Below are 17427 nucleotides of genomic sequence, written 5' to 3'. Positions count from 1 at the left end.
GAGCGAGCTGCAGCCTGCAACATATGGTCTTGATGTTCTCTAAGTGCTTTGCTTACATTTCTCGACTTATAATAACATAATCTAAACAAAAATTGCATGAATCTGCAGCTAGGAAAGAGTTTGGGGAGTGTGCCAGTGATTGTTGCGGGATTGTGGGATTGGTGTGGGGCATTTTGGTCCAGCCATTCATTCTTAACGCCAACATGAAATCAAAATGTACCCTATTTACTTCGTCTCACTCCCCATGATTCATCGGTGCACATTTTTCCAAAGAAAAATGGAAAACATGATGGAAGTTAAATGGGTTTTTGAATGTCATTCATGTTGACTTTACAGGCTCAGTGTATCTCTGAAGGATGTAGTCATTCTTTATTTTGCTGACAGGTGAGGATGCGATGACAGGAGAAACAGACAAGTACCTGGGACCGCAGGACCTGCGAGAGCTCGGAGACGACTCTCTCCCTCAGGAAGGATACGTGGGATTCAGCGTCGGAGCCCGTACGGCCAGGTAATATTCCCTCACCACATGCAGACAGTGACATGACAGTGAAAAAAGCATTTAATCGGTTACTATTTTCAGCATGATATACTCCACGTAAAGCTGTAGATGCTTCAGCGCCAAAAAAAAATATTCATGCCTAAATTTATGATTTATGTATTTGTATTGCATATATATTTTCAATGCATTTGAATATTGTTTTAACAAATAAACTTAATGTAATGCTTATTTGTCAGTCACATATGAATAAAACAGGTAGGATTTTCAATTAATAGTCATAATAATAATAAAATGAATTTGTTTTAAATACACAATAACCAGGTTTATATATTTAGCCTGAATAAATCAATTTGAACTAATTAAATATTTCTTGGTGCATTTCTCATTGTAAAATGTTTTAGGTTCAAACCACACATCTTCTGAGTCCTGAAGTTTTGACAATTGAGTCATACTCTTAACATCAGTATATCTATAGGAATCTTGCTGTACATTTGTATCAGTACTAATATCGTCTATATAGTTTAGGATTAATAAACATATATTAGGTATTTGGATGACAGCATTTCACAATATCTGAACTGTTGGACCAGGTTAACAGACCACATGAGATATGAGAAGATGTTAGACAAATTGTACTTGTCCTCATGTTGTTTCTGGCCCATGTGACTGTTTTTCCACTGTAAAACAAAAATGATGTCTTGAAGAATATTCACTCCCAATAACTATCATCTATAAGATCTGGTTTCTGAAAGGAGTCGTATTGATGGCCACAGCACCCAGCTGTTAGTTCCTGATTCCTGTCTTATCTAAAGGCAGTATACTCTTTATTTACATTGTGTGTTGGCCGCCTGCTGTCATCTTTTGATTCATTAGCATGTGCTGTTGAGTGAGAAGGCCGTAGCTAATTTTTAACCTCCATGTAACTCGCTTCAGGGCATTTTCCCTCCGATAAACAGAAGTTTGACCGCATTCAATAATCAAAAGGGTTGAGTGAGATTTCACAGTACTGTACACGCAACTAAACAGGAAATTACAATCATGTTCAATAGCAGTTGCCACAGAGAGGATATTTTTTATCTAATGACTTGACATTATGATGTAAAAGCAGATTTTTTTTTTTTTTTTATATATATATGTCTCAGTGAAAACAAGAATCATATGATAGAAATGCTTGGGTTGGATGTCATATGTTTCCATGTGACTCTCTTTTTGCTTTATTCTTTAAAGGGGTCATACCATGTTTTTTAGGCATTCATCATATTGTTTATTTTTTTTTGACTGATATTATTAATTTATTGTATTGATTATTTATTGTGATTATTCATTATATATTATGATATTATTCATTTATCAGAATTATCCAGTATTGCATATTTATTGCCCAATATTAAATGCCTATATTTAATTAATCATGGGCATTGATTAATCAAAATGTAAACTTTTTTCAATTATTATTATTACATTTCCAATATCTTACTATTCTTTTTCCTATTTTTTTTTACATTCAGAAAATTATTTATTGTAGTTTTAGTGTTTTTTTTATATTCTAATTTTTAAGATAAAGTAGTATACATTTCTGCATTTATTTATTGCAGTTGGCCATAGCAAGAAGATAATTATATAATTATCAGCCTATCACTATCGGCTATCGGCCCTCCCTTATACATACATATTGTATAAATGCTTTATGAAATAAATTGGCCGTTCTTTGTGTCTGTTTCTTTAAGAAACGCTCTCTTTGGGTGTGAAATGAGATACAGCACATTCCTTTTACTCATCTCATGGGAGTCATGGGATTCTGGCACTTGACCTGGAGTATTGCAAGGAATAACAAATGTAGCAGCACCATAAGCATAACTGTTTGATCATAAAGGCACAAGTGTTGGGGAAGTGGGTTTCAGTTGCCTTACAGAGAATTGCTTGAAATATAGACATACTTCATGATAACTTGTGATAGCTTCTTTCATGTTTAGGGTATCCTGTCTTTGTTCTTTTCTTTACATATGCCAAATATCATGTCCTAGTAATTAAAAAATAAAAGAGGAGTAAAACTTCAGTTAATTAGTAGAGATCGATTGATATATCGATTTACCGATATTTTCCCCAATATTTAAGAATTTTACCATAATCGGATATCGGTTTCGTAATATTGGATTCGGCTATCTTGTGGATGTTTTGAGAATTGTGTGCTGGATCGCCATTGTAGTGCGTTTGAGGGAGACGAGACAACAACAGCGGCGTGCAGGTAGGCCTGCTTGAATTGCTGTAGTTAGTAAACTTAATTTAACATAACAGCCAGTTATGCACAAATTAGATGCATTACATAAATGCCTGATATGTAGTTTATGCAGCTTGTCTTTAAGAAATAGAGACCAACTCACAGAGTCAGGTTAAATAATCCATCAAGTCCTGTCGTAGACGTAACTTTGCCTGAATTAATATGCAGCCATGAACGAGCGCATGTTGGGAAAAAAGCGCTGAATTTAATTCTCTTTCTGTTGTAAATTTGATCCATCATTAGTTTTGTGAAGCCCGTTTTCATATTTCATATTGCTGTTCACTCAGTGGGTTGATGTGGTTGATGCTCAGGAAATGCTCCAGCATATCCACCGCGAGCAATCACAGTTTGAGTATAGATTTGTGTAACTGCATAGATAAACCACACTGTCAGCGGGCATTTCAAAATCTAGAAGGACAAAACATTTTTAATAATTTTGATATTACATTCCAGTTGAGAAATGCAATAAAATATGTTTTGTTTGTTATTTTCCAATATTCGAGAGAACATGTCGGTGAATTAACATTGTCCAGTGAATTATTCTTGTCTCTGTAGCTATAATACAGCTTATAAACCTAGGCCTACTGAAACGGTAGTTTAAAATGTCCTTTATTTATTTTCTCCATTTGAAAACATTAGACATTCTACATTTATTTTGCTTATTTTTAATATTAGTGTTTTTACTGTTGATGCTTTTTATAAATAAAATGTTTTTTATTGTTGTAATATAAAGATTACATTTAACATGAAAGACTCATTTCCAAAAAAAGATTACTAAAAAGAGGAAAAACCAAAGTGAAGTATGTTCTTTCTTCACTCAGTCATTTATTTACTTTATAACAGTTAATAAATATTGGTTATCGGGGACATAAACATGCAAATAATTGGTATCGATAAAAAAAAAAAAAAATCAATATCGGTCGATCACTATTAATTAGTGTGTGTAAGAGTACAGCACAATGCAGCCCCAGACATGAGACTCTGACTCATTCAGCCACTGCATTTCTGATTTGTTGCCTTCAATTTCCTCTGTTCTTCCTCTTCCATTCCAAACAATCACCATAGTCCTAAAGTCAGGTAAGAGGGCATGATGCTTCCGACCCCTCCCATCCTATATCCCGAATCATTCTGAAACCATGGAACGTTGTTGTGTACCATGCTTTGTACATTGTTTTTCATTTGATGAAGTATACACATTCTCGCTGTCTGTGGACTATGGTTTCATTTCGATTTTAGGTTTGGTGATTTGTGATTAAGACCTGATTTGTCAAGTTTTTCTTTTTTTTTCTTTTTTTCTCAGGTCTTATTGTCGTAAACATTTTGAGTTTTTGTCCCCTTGAGTCCAGTTACTGTACTAAATATTTTCTTAATGTAGCTTCCAGGGATGCATGAAGAGCCTCATCAGCTGAATCAAATTTCATCCATTTAAATCTGCAAACTCACAGTACACACTCACAAGAAACAGATTCTCCTTTGGCAGTCAGATGTAGCCTGATTTTGATGTGAACTGAGAACTCACGTCATATTGATTTCTGATTGGGCACATGATGCACCTGGCCTTACTGCAAATAGTAATCAAGTCAAGACAATGATGCAAATAGAAATGAGTCAAGATACAATAAACAACTTCCAGATCTGTTTTAGCTTCAGTACAGTTTTATATAATTGTCCAATTGCTAGCTACACTCCATTATTTACTGTTACTCTCAAACAGCTTTAGAGAATGTGAATGGTAGGTTTTCTGCGACAGTGATTTATTTTATTTGTCAGATGTGCTCAAAAAGCAGTAAAAAAATGACAGGATATTATTAATATATCAATTTATTAAATTGGATAGAATTTTAAAAATCTGTGGATTTCTACCACAGTGACTAATCAGTGCATAAATTAAATCGTATTAGGTTATAAGCATTTAATTTGAAGAAAATATAGATTTTTCTTATTGTTGTTCTGCATGTATTTAAAGATTTGGAAAAGAAAGAAGAACCATGTTTATTCTCTCCAAGTATTCTAAGTCCACTGGCAATAAAGTGTATTTCTGTAAATCTCCATTTTATGTTAAAACACACAGATCCTCCTTATAGATTTACTTTATAAAAGCTCAAAAGTCTGTCTGATAATGTGTTATTAATAGTGAGGTTTAAATAAGTACCAATTGCATAGCTTTGAAAAACAGTCTGGCACACATTTGTGTCTCATTCATTCAGTCATTACAAATATTAACCAGCGTGCCATTTAAGATGCTGCACATCTGTTAATTCATCTCTAGACATCTTTTCTCCTGTTTTCTCTTAACGTCTAACCCATCACACCACTTCAAATGTCTCTCTTGTGGATTTGATCCTTGTTTGGGATACTGTGCATCAATTCCCTGGAAGTTGCATGCATTAATGAGTGTTTTTGTTTTTGTGTGTGTGTGTGTGTGTGTGTGTGTGTGCGTGTGTGTGTGTGTGTGTGTGTGTGTGTATGTGTTGTGTGTATTTCACTGTCACTCCCCCGCACTGTATGGTATTAATGTAAATGCCAACAGTTTGCGCTCCTTCAGTTCGGATAGGTCCAACGCACTCAACCGGAGCTCCTTCACCCGTGACAGCATGATGATTGAAGAGATCCTGGCGCCGAACAAGGACACGGTATGCCTTTCAGATTCTGTGCTGCCTTAGTGCTTTCTTTTGAGGGGTTTTGAGTTTTATATCATGTGGAAGTTCATAATTTGGAAATTTGAGCAGTTAAAAGCACACAGACCATAATGTTCTCTGCACCAATTAAACTCCGCATACCTGACTCTAAACTACGTATATTCTCATTTGCTGAAGGAATACAAGTCCTCATTATCAACAACAACAACAAAAAAAGTGTTAGTGCCATTGCATATACCATAAAATGTGAATACGGTAATTTATTCAACAAAACAACATGGTATTATAATGGTATTATGGCATTGCTGTTTGCTCGGCAGCAACAGATTAATGTTAATTTCTTTGGTTAAACAATTTTTTCTTCTATTTTAAATCTATAGACAGAAAGATTGATTTGAAACCCATTTATGAACTATTTCCCTTGTGAGAATAAGTACACTTTATCATACCTAATTAAAAAATAGTACTTAATATACTTCAAAAATGCGCCTTTGGGCGGGTCCATAGTGCGCGTTGACTTTGCTTATTACACACAGGGATGCGCATCACCAAACATGCCAAATATTAAAAACAAAAGGGTTACAATGTAAAAGAATATTATTGTGCAGGCTACATAAATATAAAATGATGGATAGTCATTGTGTGTATTAGAATTAGGCCACCTATTTGCAATTCCAAAAATGTGCCCTGGCGCACAGACCATTTTTTCCGTCATTAAAATAGCAAAAGTGGATTTGGACATGCCCTGAGTGCACCTGCGCCATGCGCTTTAGACTTTGCATTTAGATCGTTAAAATAGGGCCCTATATGTTATGTAATATTTATGGACACTTAATTGTTCTTACTTTATAAGTAAATAAAAGTAATATTATAGTTAGCCTACATATTATTATATTATATTATATTATAGTTTAAATTTATGTTAAATGCATCTAACAGTAGAACTGTGCTTTTTGAGCACATCTTTATATGTAATATCATAATTACTTTCTATTGAAACTTGTATGTCACGTATTGAAATATATTTGTTACTACACATTTGTAATAGTGCAGTTTTGATTTATCAGTACATTCAGTACATTTCATATATAATAAAATGGAATATTAAAAGACATTACAGTTTAAATTATATTAGTCAGAGAAGTGTACTTTAAGTGCACTTAAGTGGCCTTTTATTTGAATAATATTTTATTATCTGCATGTACAGCTTTGTAAATATATACTTTTAAGTTTTGAACTATAGACAAGTACACATTTAATACAATTAAAAACTTATTATTCTCAAGAGGTAACACAGATGTTTGATAAGAGCCAATCACAATTCAGTATGCAAATATAATAGTGGTATAATCAATATCTGTATATTTTGAATAATGAAAAGTCAAATAATGTAAGTTAATGGGAGATTTTTTTGTGAAGTTTACTAAACAAAAGTACAAAGCACAACAAAGGCCAGAAATATACTGAACTATGCAGTATGCATGTAAACTTGAGTACGGAGTATGCAAATAAAGAATTGGTGGGCCAAAAAATCCAGAAATCGCAGAAATGATTACAGCACTATTCATACAGTAAAATATATGATGAGAGTGAAAAGTTACACTTTATTGTTAAAGATTGTGAAGGCATTTTGTCTATCAATGTTGATCAGTGCATTTGGAGTGATTCAGAATCTGTCTCTTCTCTTCAAACGCTTCAGGGGGTCTGTAGAGAAATGGCCACCCTTGTTGACTCTCATTTTAAGGTATAAAATGCATTGAGGAATTCTGCATTGTTTCTCAATCCACAACCCAATGCAGGCAAACAAAAGCTTTGCTCCACAAGATGCATTTACTGTTCTTTTATGTCCTGCTTTTCAGTCCAGATTCTTTCCTTTCTCTATCTGTTGAATTTTTATAGCTTAGCTTTTCATATTGTTTTGGCTGTTTTGGTCTTGCATCGGGGGGCTTCTTCCATTTATCTTCAACCACCTAGAAATACTTCTCCTGCATGTTGTTTTGTTGATTGTGATTGTCATCATCAACCACAAGACGAGGTGATTATTTTGTGGTTGAGCTGTTAATATGAGAGTGCAGAGTCTCAGTCCCATATGAGAGGACTGAAAGCACTAGCCGTTTACCGTGGTTCACCACAGAACCGCAGTGAATGGAAATATGAGTAGCATGTTCAGTTCTGAACAAGCTTGTTTCGTGTTTCAGCACCTGGCTTTATCAAAAGATTACAACACAGACTCGATGAGGCGATGTAGCTGGACTCCAGAGACTCTGGACAACGTGAACCTGGTCTCCAGCCCCGTCCATTCAGGGTAAAGCCAACATCACCACTACTATTCTTATACTTCAAACTTTTTCAAAAAGATTTTTTGAGCTTGTGAAATTAACTTTTTGGCCTGATTTTGTTCAAAAAGTCATCACAACAGTTCATTCTTTGATTTTGCTTTAAAATTAAGTGCAAATTATATTTCATATGTTACACTGTAAAAGTGTGTATTACTCAAATTTTTGGTAGATGAAACCAAAAAAAATTCTACATTACATGAAGGATCCATTTCTAGGGACAAGAATGAAGCAGGGAATTGGGGGTAGGATGGGTTATTTTTTTTTTATTTTTGTGTTTCTGATTCCAATTATTCTTATTTCCGATTCTTTATGATGCTTAGTTTGAGATATCAAGTCAAACATTTAGATATCAAACATATTTATTCTGTGCCTTCTGTAGCACAGACAGTAGCAGGAGTATTAGGCTGCTATCACTTTAAGACCTAAAGAACAGGTCTAATATACTGTTACACATGGCTTTTCTTTCTCAACTGTTTACATCACTTACAGTTTTTCTCAATTGCTTTGGCACATTTTTCGAAACAGTCTTAACATTCTCTAAACTGTGAGTGCAAATGTCACAACTGTTTGCAGGAACTTCAAAACTTTATAGCATGTCTGCAAAATGTAGTTACTCACCCAAAACATTTAATTCATGCTTCAAAACCTAGTTATTGTGTCAATAATTTGGCCAAGGCCACCAAAATCTAAAGTATTTTTGTCATTGTGTGACCCACACTGGTCAAAATGTTTAGTTGTCAACCATGAAAATTAAGGGTTTAAACAAAAATCTCATATTTGTTGAGAAAAGTCAATAGTATGTAGAAAAAAAGTCTATGAACATTTGTATTTTTACAGTGTTTTTGTACTTCATGTGTATATACACAATACAAGTGTATTTACTGTACATGTAAAGTAACTGACAAGAGTAACAAGATTTCACTTTACATTTCATATTTGTGTATTATCACAAATACACAAACAACAAATAACATTCGTGGGAAAAAAATGATCATACACTTTTCACCTCCATGCTGAAAAAAACTCTTCTATTGGATTTAGGAATGGAGAGTATGTTGGAAGGAATTCCACTGTTATCCTTTCATGTGCAGCAAACCAGTCCCTAACACTGTTGGTTCGGTGGAAGCTGACATTATCCCAGACAACAACATAATTAGGCAAATGTGGTCTAACTAAACCTCTTTCTTGTTCTGGAATCAGGTCTCTGTAAAGTGCATTTAGGAAGGCCAGGAGAAGTTGGGTGTTATAGGGCCCAATGTGTGGAATATGGGTGCTCACACCGTCCTCTGAAATGGCAGCACACATTGTAATATTGGCTCGACGTAGGCCTGGTGTGTCAATTGTGGCTCGGTGTCCAATGAAATTGCGACCACGTCTCCGGCCTTTGGACAGATTAAACCCAGCCTCGTCCATAAAAACAAGAATGTGGGTCGTTTCATGTACTTCTAACTCCATGATTCTCTATGAAGAAACACAGAAAAAAATTTAACAGTAAATGTATTTTCTTATGGGTTTCTGAAACTTACAGTAAAGTAATACAGGCATCTTAGAAAAACAGGAAAACTCACTAAGTGCACACCAATGGTTTACCTGGACATACTGGTACCGCAATGCCTTGACTCTTTCACTGTTCCTCTCAAATGGCAGAATCTTATCCATGAGGCGCTGAAAGGTAGCTGGTGCCCCGAACAAGCCAAACGGAAGGGTAACAAACTGGTGTAATCCAAACGGCGTTGTGAAAGCTGTCTTTTCTCTGGATAATGGAGACAAGGGGATCTGCCAATAGCCCTTTAAGTCCAATGTCGAATAAAAACGAGCCGTGCCTAGCCGATCAAGCAACTCGTCAACCCGCGGCATTGGAAACGCGTCGAATTTCGACACAGCATTCACCTTGTGGTAATCCACACAGAACCGGACTGAACCGTCCGTTTTCGGAACTAAAACTATCGGGCTCGCCCAGTTACTATTGGATTCTTCTATTACCCCTATGTCAAGCATAGCGCCTAATTCAGCCTGAACTACTTTTTTCTTGTGCTCAGGTAAGCGATACGGCCGGCTGCGAACTACCACGCCCAGCTCGGTCTCGATATGGTGCTGAATCAGGTTAGTACGGCCCGGTAGGGGCGAGAAGACATCGGCAAACTCTGCCTGTAATTTCGTTAAATCAGTGAGTTGGGACGGCGAGAGGTGATCTCCACCTGGAGCCAGGGCGAGGGATTGTGGTTTGATATTCGCCTCTGGTCCGAGATCACCCCCCCCAATCACCGTTGCCAACGTCACTGATTCGACCTCATCCCATTTTTTTAGGAGGTTGAGGTGATAGATCTGACGGGACCCATTCCTATCGGACCGTATTACCTCATAATTGAGATCTCCGACTTGTCGTGCGACCTCAAATGGTCCCTGCCACTTAGCCATTAATTTAGAGCTCGACGTTGGGAGTAATACAAGTACTTTCTCTCCCGGTGCAAATTTGCTTAATCTAGTTCCCCTGTTATACAGCTGGCTCTGGCGGTCCTGGGCTTGTAACAAATTCTCCATTGATAGCCGCCCCAACGTGTGGAGTTTTGTTCTCAAGTCCAGCACATACTGAATTTCGTTTTTGCCCTGAGATGGTCCCTCCTCCCAAGTTTCTCTCAGTACATCCAGCACCCCTCGGGCTGGCGTCCATAGAGAAGCTCAAAGGGGGAAAACCCCATGGAGGCTTGTGGGACCTCTCGCACAGCGAATAACAAGGGCTCTAGCCACCTATCCCAATTTTTGGCGGCTTCATGAACGAACTTACGGATCATGGATTTAAGTGTGCGACTAAACCGTTCGACTAGGCCGTCAGTTTGTGGGTGATAAACCCTAGTTCGAATCGATTTAATGCTCAACAATCCATACAGTTCGCGTAGCATACGTGACATAAATGCCGTGCCCTGATCGGTGAGGATTTCTTTTGCAATTAGATTGCGAATGCAATTAGAGGTCATGTGCCAATTTAGCAGACATTACAAATAATGTCAATGTCAGATATATTTTAGAATATACATTCATGTATACTAATTATGATAATTGAGTAGATCGTTTTGAATGTGATGGCTTACACAAATTAAAAAAATGTCTGATAAGTTCTGAAGTGTTTGACAGTGTAAGTGAGAATCGAGTCATCAGTTTTGATCAACAAGCCATATGCAATTATTTGTTGTCCAAACTGCAGACAGTTGTATGTACTCTTTGCATACATGTGCCAAAGCATTTGCAATTTGCTCAAATCAATAAGAAATTTCAATCTGATGTGTAGGGCTGCAACTAACGATTATTTTGATAATCGATTAATCTGTCGATTATTTTTACGATTAATCGGTTTATGTACTTATATTTTAGTTTTGCCCATTTTTCCCCAAGTAAATTATAAATAAAGGGTATTTATCATTCAGCATAGATTTTTAAGAGATTTTAACCATTTTGCATTGTCATATCCTCATCAAAAATATACCTGGAGTTGTTTTATTATGTGTTAGTAATCCTTTGTCGAACTCTTCTGCAATCAAAACACTGTCCCATACTCTAGCAAATTTCACAAGGAGATTTCAAATAATGTTTTTACCATGGCAGTCCTTAGAGCTCCTAAAGTAGTTTAACATCCTGAACAAAGCTTATTAAGGAATCTTTAAGAACATATTTTCACAAAGAATAAGGATAAAACAGAATAAAATTGCAGTACATTGCATTTTATAATTTACTGGGAAACAGCTTTATAGCTTATGCTGTGAAATTGTAAACAATCCTTCGAATAAAGTGCCAATGGCATGAAACCTGAATGGAACTCAAATTTTAAAGTAAAATCCATCAGAAGGTTGTCCAGAAAAAAAAAATTGAACACACACAAAAATCTGCTGTGTGAAAAAGAGCAGTGAATACTTAGAAAGAAAGTGCATTTCAAATATATTTAAACATTTACCTCTCTCATTCAGTCATAATTAAGCTGCAAGACTGAATTATGAACTGGTAAACGACAAACTGATCACAGAACATGTTTGTAAAGCTTTAAATGTTAACTATTAAAAAGCAATGTTATCAGCTTTTACGACTAAACATTTGCAAACAACATTGTACTGGAGAATCTGCACAAATAAAAGTCTTAGGGGCCATTCACATATCGCGCCTAAAAACGCGTGGAAAACGCTAGGCGCGCCGCTTTCTCCTCCTTTCCAAAGCGCTTGTGCAGTTGTGCCCCTGAGGCGTCTGCCTTTGCTAAGCAACCATGACCTGCTCTCTCCATGAAGACACGGAAATTTCAGCAAAGGATAAATGGATTTGCAGCTCTAAAAATCGCTTGCAGTAGCTCTGCTACTAAATTTATTTCAAAATGGCAATCCATATACGACTATGATCAGCTGTTCCTTCATCTTGGCTGAGCTTTCAGCGTTGTTACGGGAAAGGATGAAGCTGATTGGTTAGTTCTTGTCACATGACCCGCGGTGCGCTTGCGGCTCTCTGAAAAGTTGAGATGTTTTTAACTCTATGCGGTGCAGACGTGCCTGGAAAAACGGGCGGCTCGCGTCCGCGTCGCTACATTGGAAATAACGAACTTGAGCGTGCAAAAGTCGCGGTATGTGAACGACCCCTTAAACAGTTCAGTAGTGCAGAGTTTACAGGTTACTCTTCTTTTTTGAAGGCTCAAAGTAAAGAACTCCCACATCCCGCTGAATGCGGCTGAATGCTGCAGAGACGCTGTTCGGGAAGCACGTGACATAAAACGAGGCCAGCTATTGGCTATTCGCTACTTCTCCTGCTGTACTGGCTGATTAAAACCTCCGGTGGCTCATTACTGCCACACTTTGGTCACCGCAGATTTGAAATATGCACGAAATGAGCCGCTTACGGCAAATAAAAGTTATTTAGCAACTAATCGATGACTAAATTAGTTGACAACTATTTTAATAATCGATTTTAATCGATCAAATCGATTAGTTGTTTCAGCTCTACTGATGTGAAAAAGAAGCGAATTGTTCAGAGATCTGAACTTAATGTTTTGGGAAATAAAAAAATCATTTGAGAACTGAGCCAAAGCAATTGAGAAAAACTGTAAGACAAAATCGACTGTGTTTACGAGGATATTTTGACATAATTTTGTGGTTATTTGTCCAGTCAAGTGCAAGAAGATGTGAAAGAGAACTCAACTCAGTATTTGCTCATTGTATAAGAGACAGCTTTTTGTAAATGTGCTTTGGGTATTTGCACATCACACGAGTGCCGAATTGACTTCTTTCAATGGTTTAAAATCACATTCAGTTGTCTTAGTGCTAATATTAAAGCCCTTATGATTTTTTTTCCCATATTCCCTATTCCACTTCTTTGCAGCGTTTCTCCCTCACCCCTTCAGTATGACAACAGGTGACGGTTGATCATGTTATCACAGTTTCTCCTCCCTGTGTCTGTGTTGTTGCTGTTCTCAACTCAACTTCTAGGGAAACACAGCCCAGGCCAATATATCAGTGTATAGATCACTATTTGATAATATCTTCACAAGCCAAACAAACCACAAGACCTACTGTACAGTACACATGTATATCATTTTCACTTATAGTTTTTTTTATTCTACAGTATATACTGTACTTAAAATGTTTACGTTTTAGCAATACAAATACAAATAAAAGATTAACTATGCAAAACGTTAACAGTTTTGTTGAATTCTGATCCTTTACTGTAAACTAATTGTAACTGTCTTTGTTAATACATTGGCTAAATATCCGACCAACATTGCGTTCCTCACTAACTTCTCACAAGGTGCATGGAATGATTCCAGATCACTTCTTCTCTGATTTTCAATCTGAAATTTGTTTGTGTGTGTGTTTTTGTCACAGCATGGGACAATTCATCTCTGAGAGCCTGTAAGATGCTGAATCTCTCTTTATCTTCTCTTATTGGATCATTTTCCTTCCACAGGTTTTTGGTGAGCTTCATGGTAGATGCCCGCGGTGGTTCCATGCGAGGAAGTCGCCACAATGGCATGCGAATCATCATCCCACCTCGCAAGTGCACCGCGCCAACACGTATCACATGTCGTCTGGTCAAGAGACACAAGCTGGCATCCCTGCCGCCCATGGTGGAGGGAGAGGGGCTGGCGAGCCGGCTGGTGGAGGTGGGCCCAGCGGGGGCTCAGTTTCTGGGGTAGGTTTCACCTTCATGACTGTTTCATTCCAGCTTTTCCTATCATTACCATGGAAACCATCTGTGTTTGGTAGTGTGTGTCGGTGAAGTGTTTCAGCAGTGACACAGAGCAGCTTTGTCCATCACTGTTATCATGCCAATGCCCTGTTAAATGACACTGACTCAGCAATATACAAGTAAAGCACCTTGACTTTACCCTCTCCTTAACTCTATTTCCTACAATGGGATTCTGCAGGTCATCAAAGTTCCCTAGTAAATGTCTTGAGGACTGCTGAAAGAGCTCCACCATTTAAGTAATACGTGTTTTAAAATGACACATGGCTCTGTTCAAGAACTTGGTGAGCTGGCTACATAGAGAACATTTTAAGGCCAGCCACCACAGGTGAATTGGGTAATCATTTTTATTTTTAAATAGATTTCATCATACTTTGCCCTGTTGGGTAACCACAGTGCATTAAACGGATAGTTCAGCCAAAATTAAAATATTTTGTCATTTACTCATTCTCAAGTTCCTCCAAAACTTTCTTTCTTCTGCTGAACACAAAAGAAGATAATCAAACAGTATTTTTACTATGGAATTCAGTGGCTGCCATCAACTTGTTTTGTTTTGTGCTCAGCTTTAAGTCAATTGTTTTGCATTGTTTTATTTATTTATTTATTAAGCAAAAGATTCATTGAATCATTATCTTATTATGTAGGCATTAATTTACATACATTTCCAGAGCAGAAATCTGAACATTGGATAAAGTATTTTGGATAATATAATTTTGGTGACTTTTTACAAACAGGATTTTGGATATATCTTTTTTTTTCACCCTATAAATCAGAAAATACTTTCAACAGCCAGAAAAAAAATCACCATATTTTTTTAGAAATAAAATGTTATATAAATAAGACAAAAGATATATGAATCCCTCCTTATAAACATTCAGAATATAGTTAGGAATAAAAATAAAGTTTGTAAATGCCACTGAATTGTAGATTTGCTGGCTCAATGCATCAGAAAAAAACATAACTTATATTGAGTCATAGTTTAATTCTAAAGATGCAAACAGATTAAGAGTACTTAAACAAGTTTTCTTTGCATTAGTCTGAAATGTTTTGGAAGCAAAATCACAAAATAGACCATTGTATTAAATTTTTTTATAATAAAATAAAATAGATAATTTTGTTTGTAGTGCCTTGCCTTAAGGTTTCCGAGGCATGCTCAAGAAAAAAAAATAAAAGATTGCTACCTTCTGAGATTATTACGTTTTGGCCAAAATCTGTCCTTCCACATGAAGAATACAATCCCAGAATTCACTGGACAAAGCTAGAGAAAATGTATTCAATAAAAATAGTCCAAACAAATTCAAATGTACTGTTTTACCCATTGTTTGTGTGTTGATGTATTTTATGTTTATTAGAGCACCGCACTGTTAGATTTACAGCAGTCTAACAGCAAACCTTTCTGAAATCAATTGTTAGTCGAGTCTCCTGTGCCCTGTTTGTACACATGAGTTGTTGCCTGTGAGTGTTCCAAATAACTTACTTATGTCATTTTGGATGCATGGTAGATGAAAGAAAGCTCACAAAGTTTTGGAACAAGCCGCTGTACTTGGAACAGGGTGAGCAATAGCTCACTAAAACATTACAAAGATAGGGCTAGTCTCCCATCCTGCAGGAATGACAAGTTGTTCCTCCTTTCTGTTCCTCTAAATGCTGCATGGATATAATTCAGTAAACTCCATCTACCTCGAAAATCCCCCCCTCTTAGCGAGGGCGAGAGCTACATTAGCCGAATCCTGCAGCTCGGGCCACGGGGAACTAAATTTTCTGGGTAGGAGTGTTTGCTTAGTGAAGTCACAGCACTTCATGTTGACTTCAACTACTACTTTTATTGACGCCATAGCTGATGTTTTCTTTGTTTCCACCTTTACGTTCATCTACACCTTTTCCTTTTCGCTTTCAGTGAATGTACACATTGCTAAAAGTGACTCATACTGACTGTTTGGGCTGGTTATGCAGTGCTTTGTGAGCATGAGTGTCTGCAGTCATGGCTGCTGCCTTAGCCCTGTGTTTTTATGCTAAGAGAGTTTCATTTGACCTTTTAGTTTTAGAGAAGGTATCAGTGTTTATTTTAGTGAAGGGTCACTCTCAGAATACTCTTGAGCAGTTTATATCATATTGCATTAGGCCTTTTAGTGTCTAATATGACCTGTTTAACTCACAGTTCTAGTAGGTTTGAGTCTGGGGCCTTCAGGCATGACATTTTCCATGGTACCTTCTCTGTCTACACATTAAATGTTTTCTTCCATGATTCCACATTTGTCTGATGTTACTGTTTTTAATCCATTGTATAACATGAGCTATTTGATTTAACTGCTTCATATTAGAATAGGGCCTATAATGTATTGGCCAGAACAGGTTACATTTCATTTGTAATAGTTCTCTTACGAGAGCTCTCTCGTACTGCGTCTTAGCTAAGACGCTACGGGAAAAGTCTCTTTTCACGAAATACTGAAGCAAAAAATTATCCTTAATTTTGTATTTTTGTAAAGCGCATTTGCAGCAGTACACAGCCATAGGCGAGACGGCTCGTTCGCTCATTGGCTTGTTCTGCGGCAACTGCACAGCCTATCGAGCGCGGGCTGATGCAACATCAGACCAATAAGGGCGCTTCGCGCCCTTCTTGCCACTTCCCGCCGAAACGGGTGTGGCCCAACCTATAAAAGGAGCTCGAAAAGGCTGACTCACCTGATTTTTCATCTCTTCAGCGAAGCTCACGCATCGCTGGATCACGGAGGAAGCAAGCGCCGTCTGAGAAAGCACATCAGCAGGACGAGCCATTCTGAAGCTGCTGGCATCGCCGCCTTCCATTGCCGTTCCTGCTGCGCTATCCGGCGCCTATATCCTTTCAATCCTGTTATATACAAGCTGTTCTTTATGTGTGTGTGTGTGTTCGCCCTGCGACACACACTCGTAAAAGAGCTCGCGTCTTTTTTAAGATGCCTTCCTGCGGCTCGTCAGAGCCCCACTCAGCGAGGGAGACCGATACGTCATCTGTGTCTCCTGCCTGGGTGAAGATCATGCAGCGCTCGCTCGCTGACGGCGGATGCCCCCACTGCGAGCTGTTGCCATGGTGACTCTGAGGACTCGCCTGGCCTTTTTCTCTGAGCCTGCATTCTCCGCTGCGCTGAGGCGCCGTAAAAGCATAGCTTCCAGCGGATTCCGGAACCGTCTTCAGCTCAACCGAGCTCGCCGGTTCGCCCTGCTTCACCGGCCCCCCCTGCATCGCTTCCCGGTGGGCAGCGCCCGCTGTTTGCCGGCGCGTCGTCCGAGGAAGTCGATCTCAGGGCCGCGTCGGGGGAAGAGGACACGCGCTCTCTGCTAGCTTCGGGCAGTGAGGGCTGGGCGAGCTCCGAGGATCTCGCGCCTTCTGCTCAGAAGCCCAGCAGACGAGCTGACATCGAGAAGGAGCCGGGGCGAATGATCGTGTTGGCCGCGATGAGTCTCGGCCGCGAGTGGTTTGCA

The 17427-nt window shown here is 38.0% G+C and overlaps 1 protein-coding gene across 30 annotated transcripts in view; it reads left to right on the top strand.

The window, feature by feature from the left end:
- Positions 1-17427, top strand: part of ank3b (ankyrin 3b) — a 231517-nt gene that overhangs the window by 181087 nt on the left and 33003 nt on the right. For 18 of the 30 annotated variants that reach the window (XM_059531835.1, XM_059531829.1, XM_059531847.1 and 15 more), the window contains 6 exons: positions 385-508; positions 5308-5410; positions 7116-7160; positions 7615-7721; positions 13105-13137; positions 13690-13914. In XM_059531835.1, coding sequence (XP_059387818.1) covers positions 385-508; positions 5308-5410; positions 7116-7160; positions 7615-7721; positions 13105-13137; positions 13690-13914 — 637 coding nt within the window. The remainder of the gene's footprint in view (positions 1-384; positions 509-5307; positions 5411-7115; positions 7161-7614; positions 7722-13104; positions 13138-13689; positions 13915-17427) is intronic. The other 12 variants (XM_059531844.1, XM_059531841.1, XM_059531838.1 and 9 more) reach the window with 3 other exon arrangements.

This window comes from Carassius carassius, chromosome 40 (genome assembly GCF_963082965.1).
Source record: "Carassius carassius chromosome 40, fCarCar2.1, whole genome shotgun sequence".
In the NCBI taxonomy this organism is placed as follows: domain Eukaryota; kingdom Metazoa; phylum Chordata; class Actinopteri; order Cypriniformes; family Cyprinidae; genus Carassius; species Carassius carassius.
Note: the sequence above shows the minus strand (reverse complement) of the source record. Positions and strands in the feature narration are given on the sequence as shown.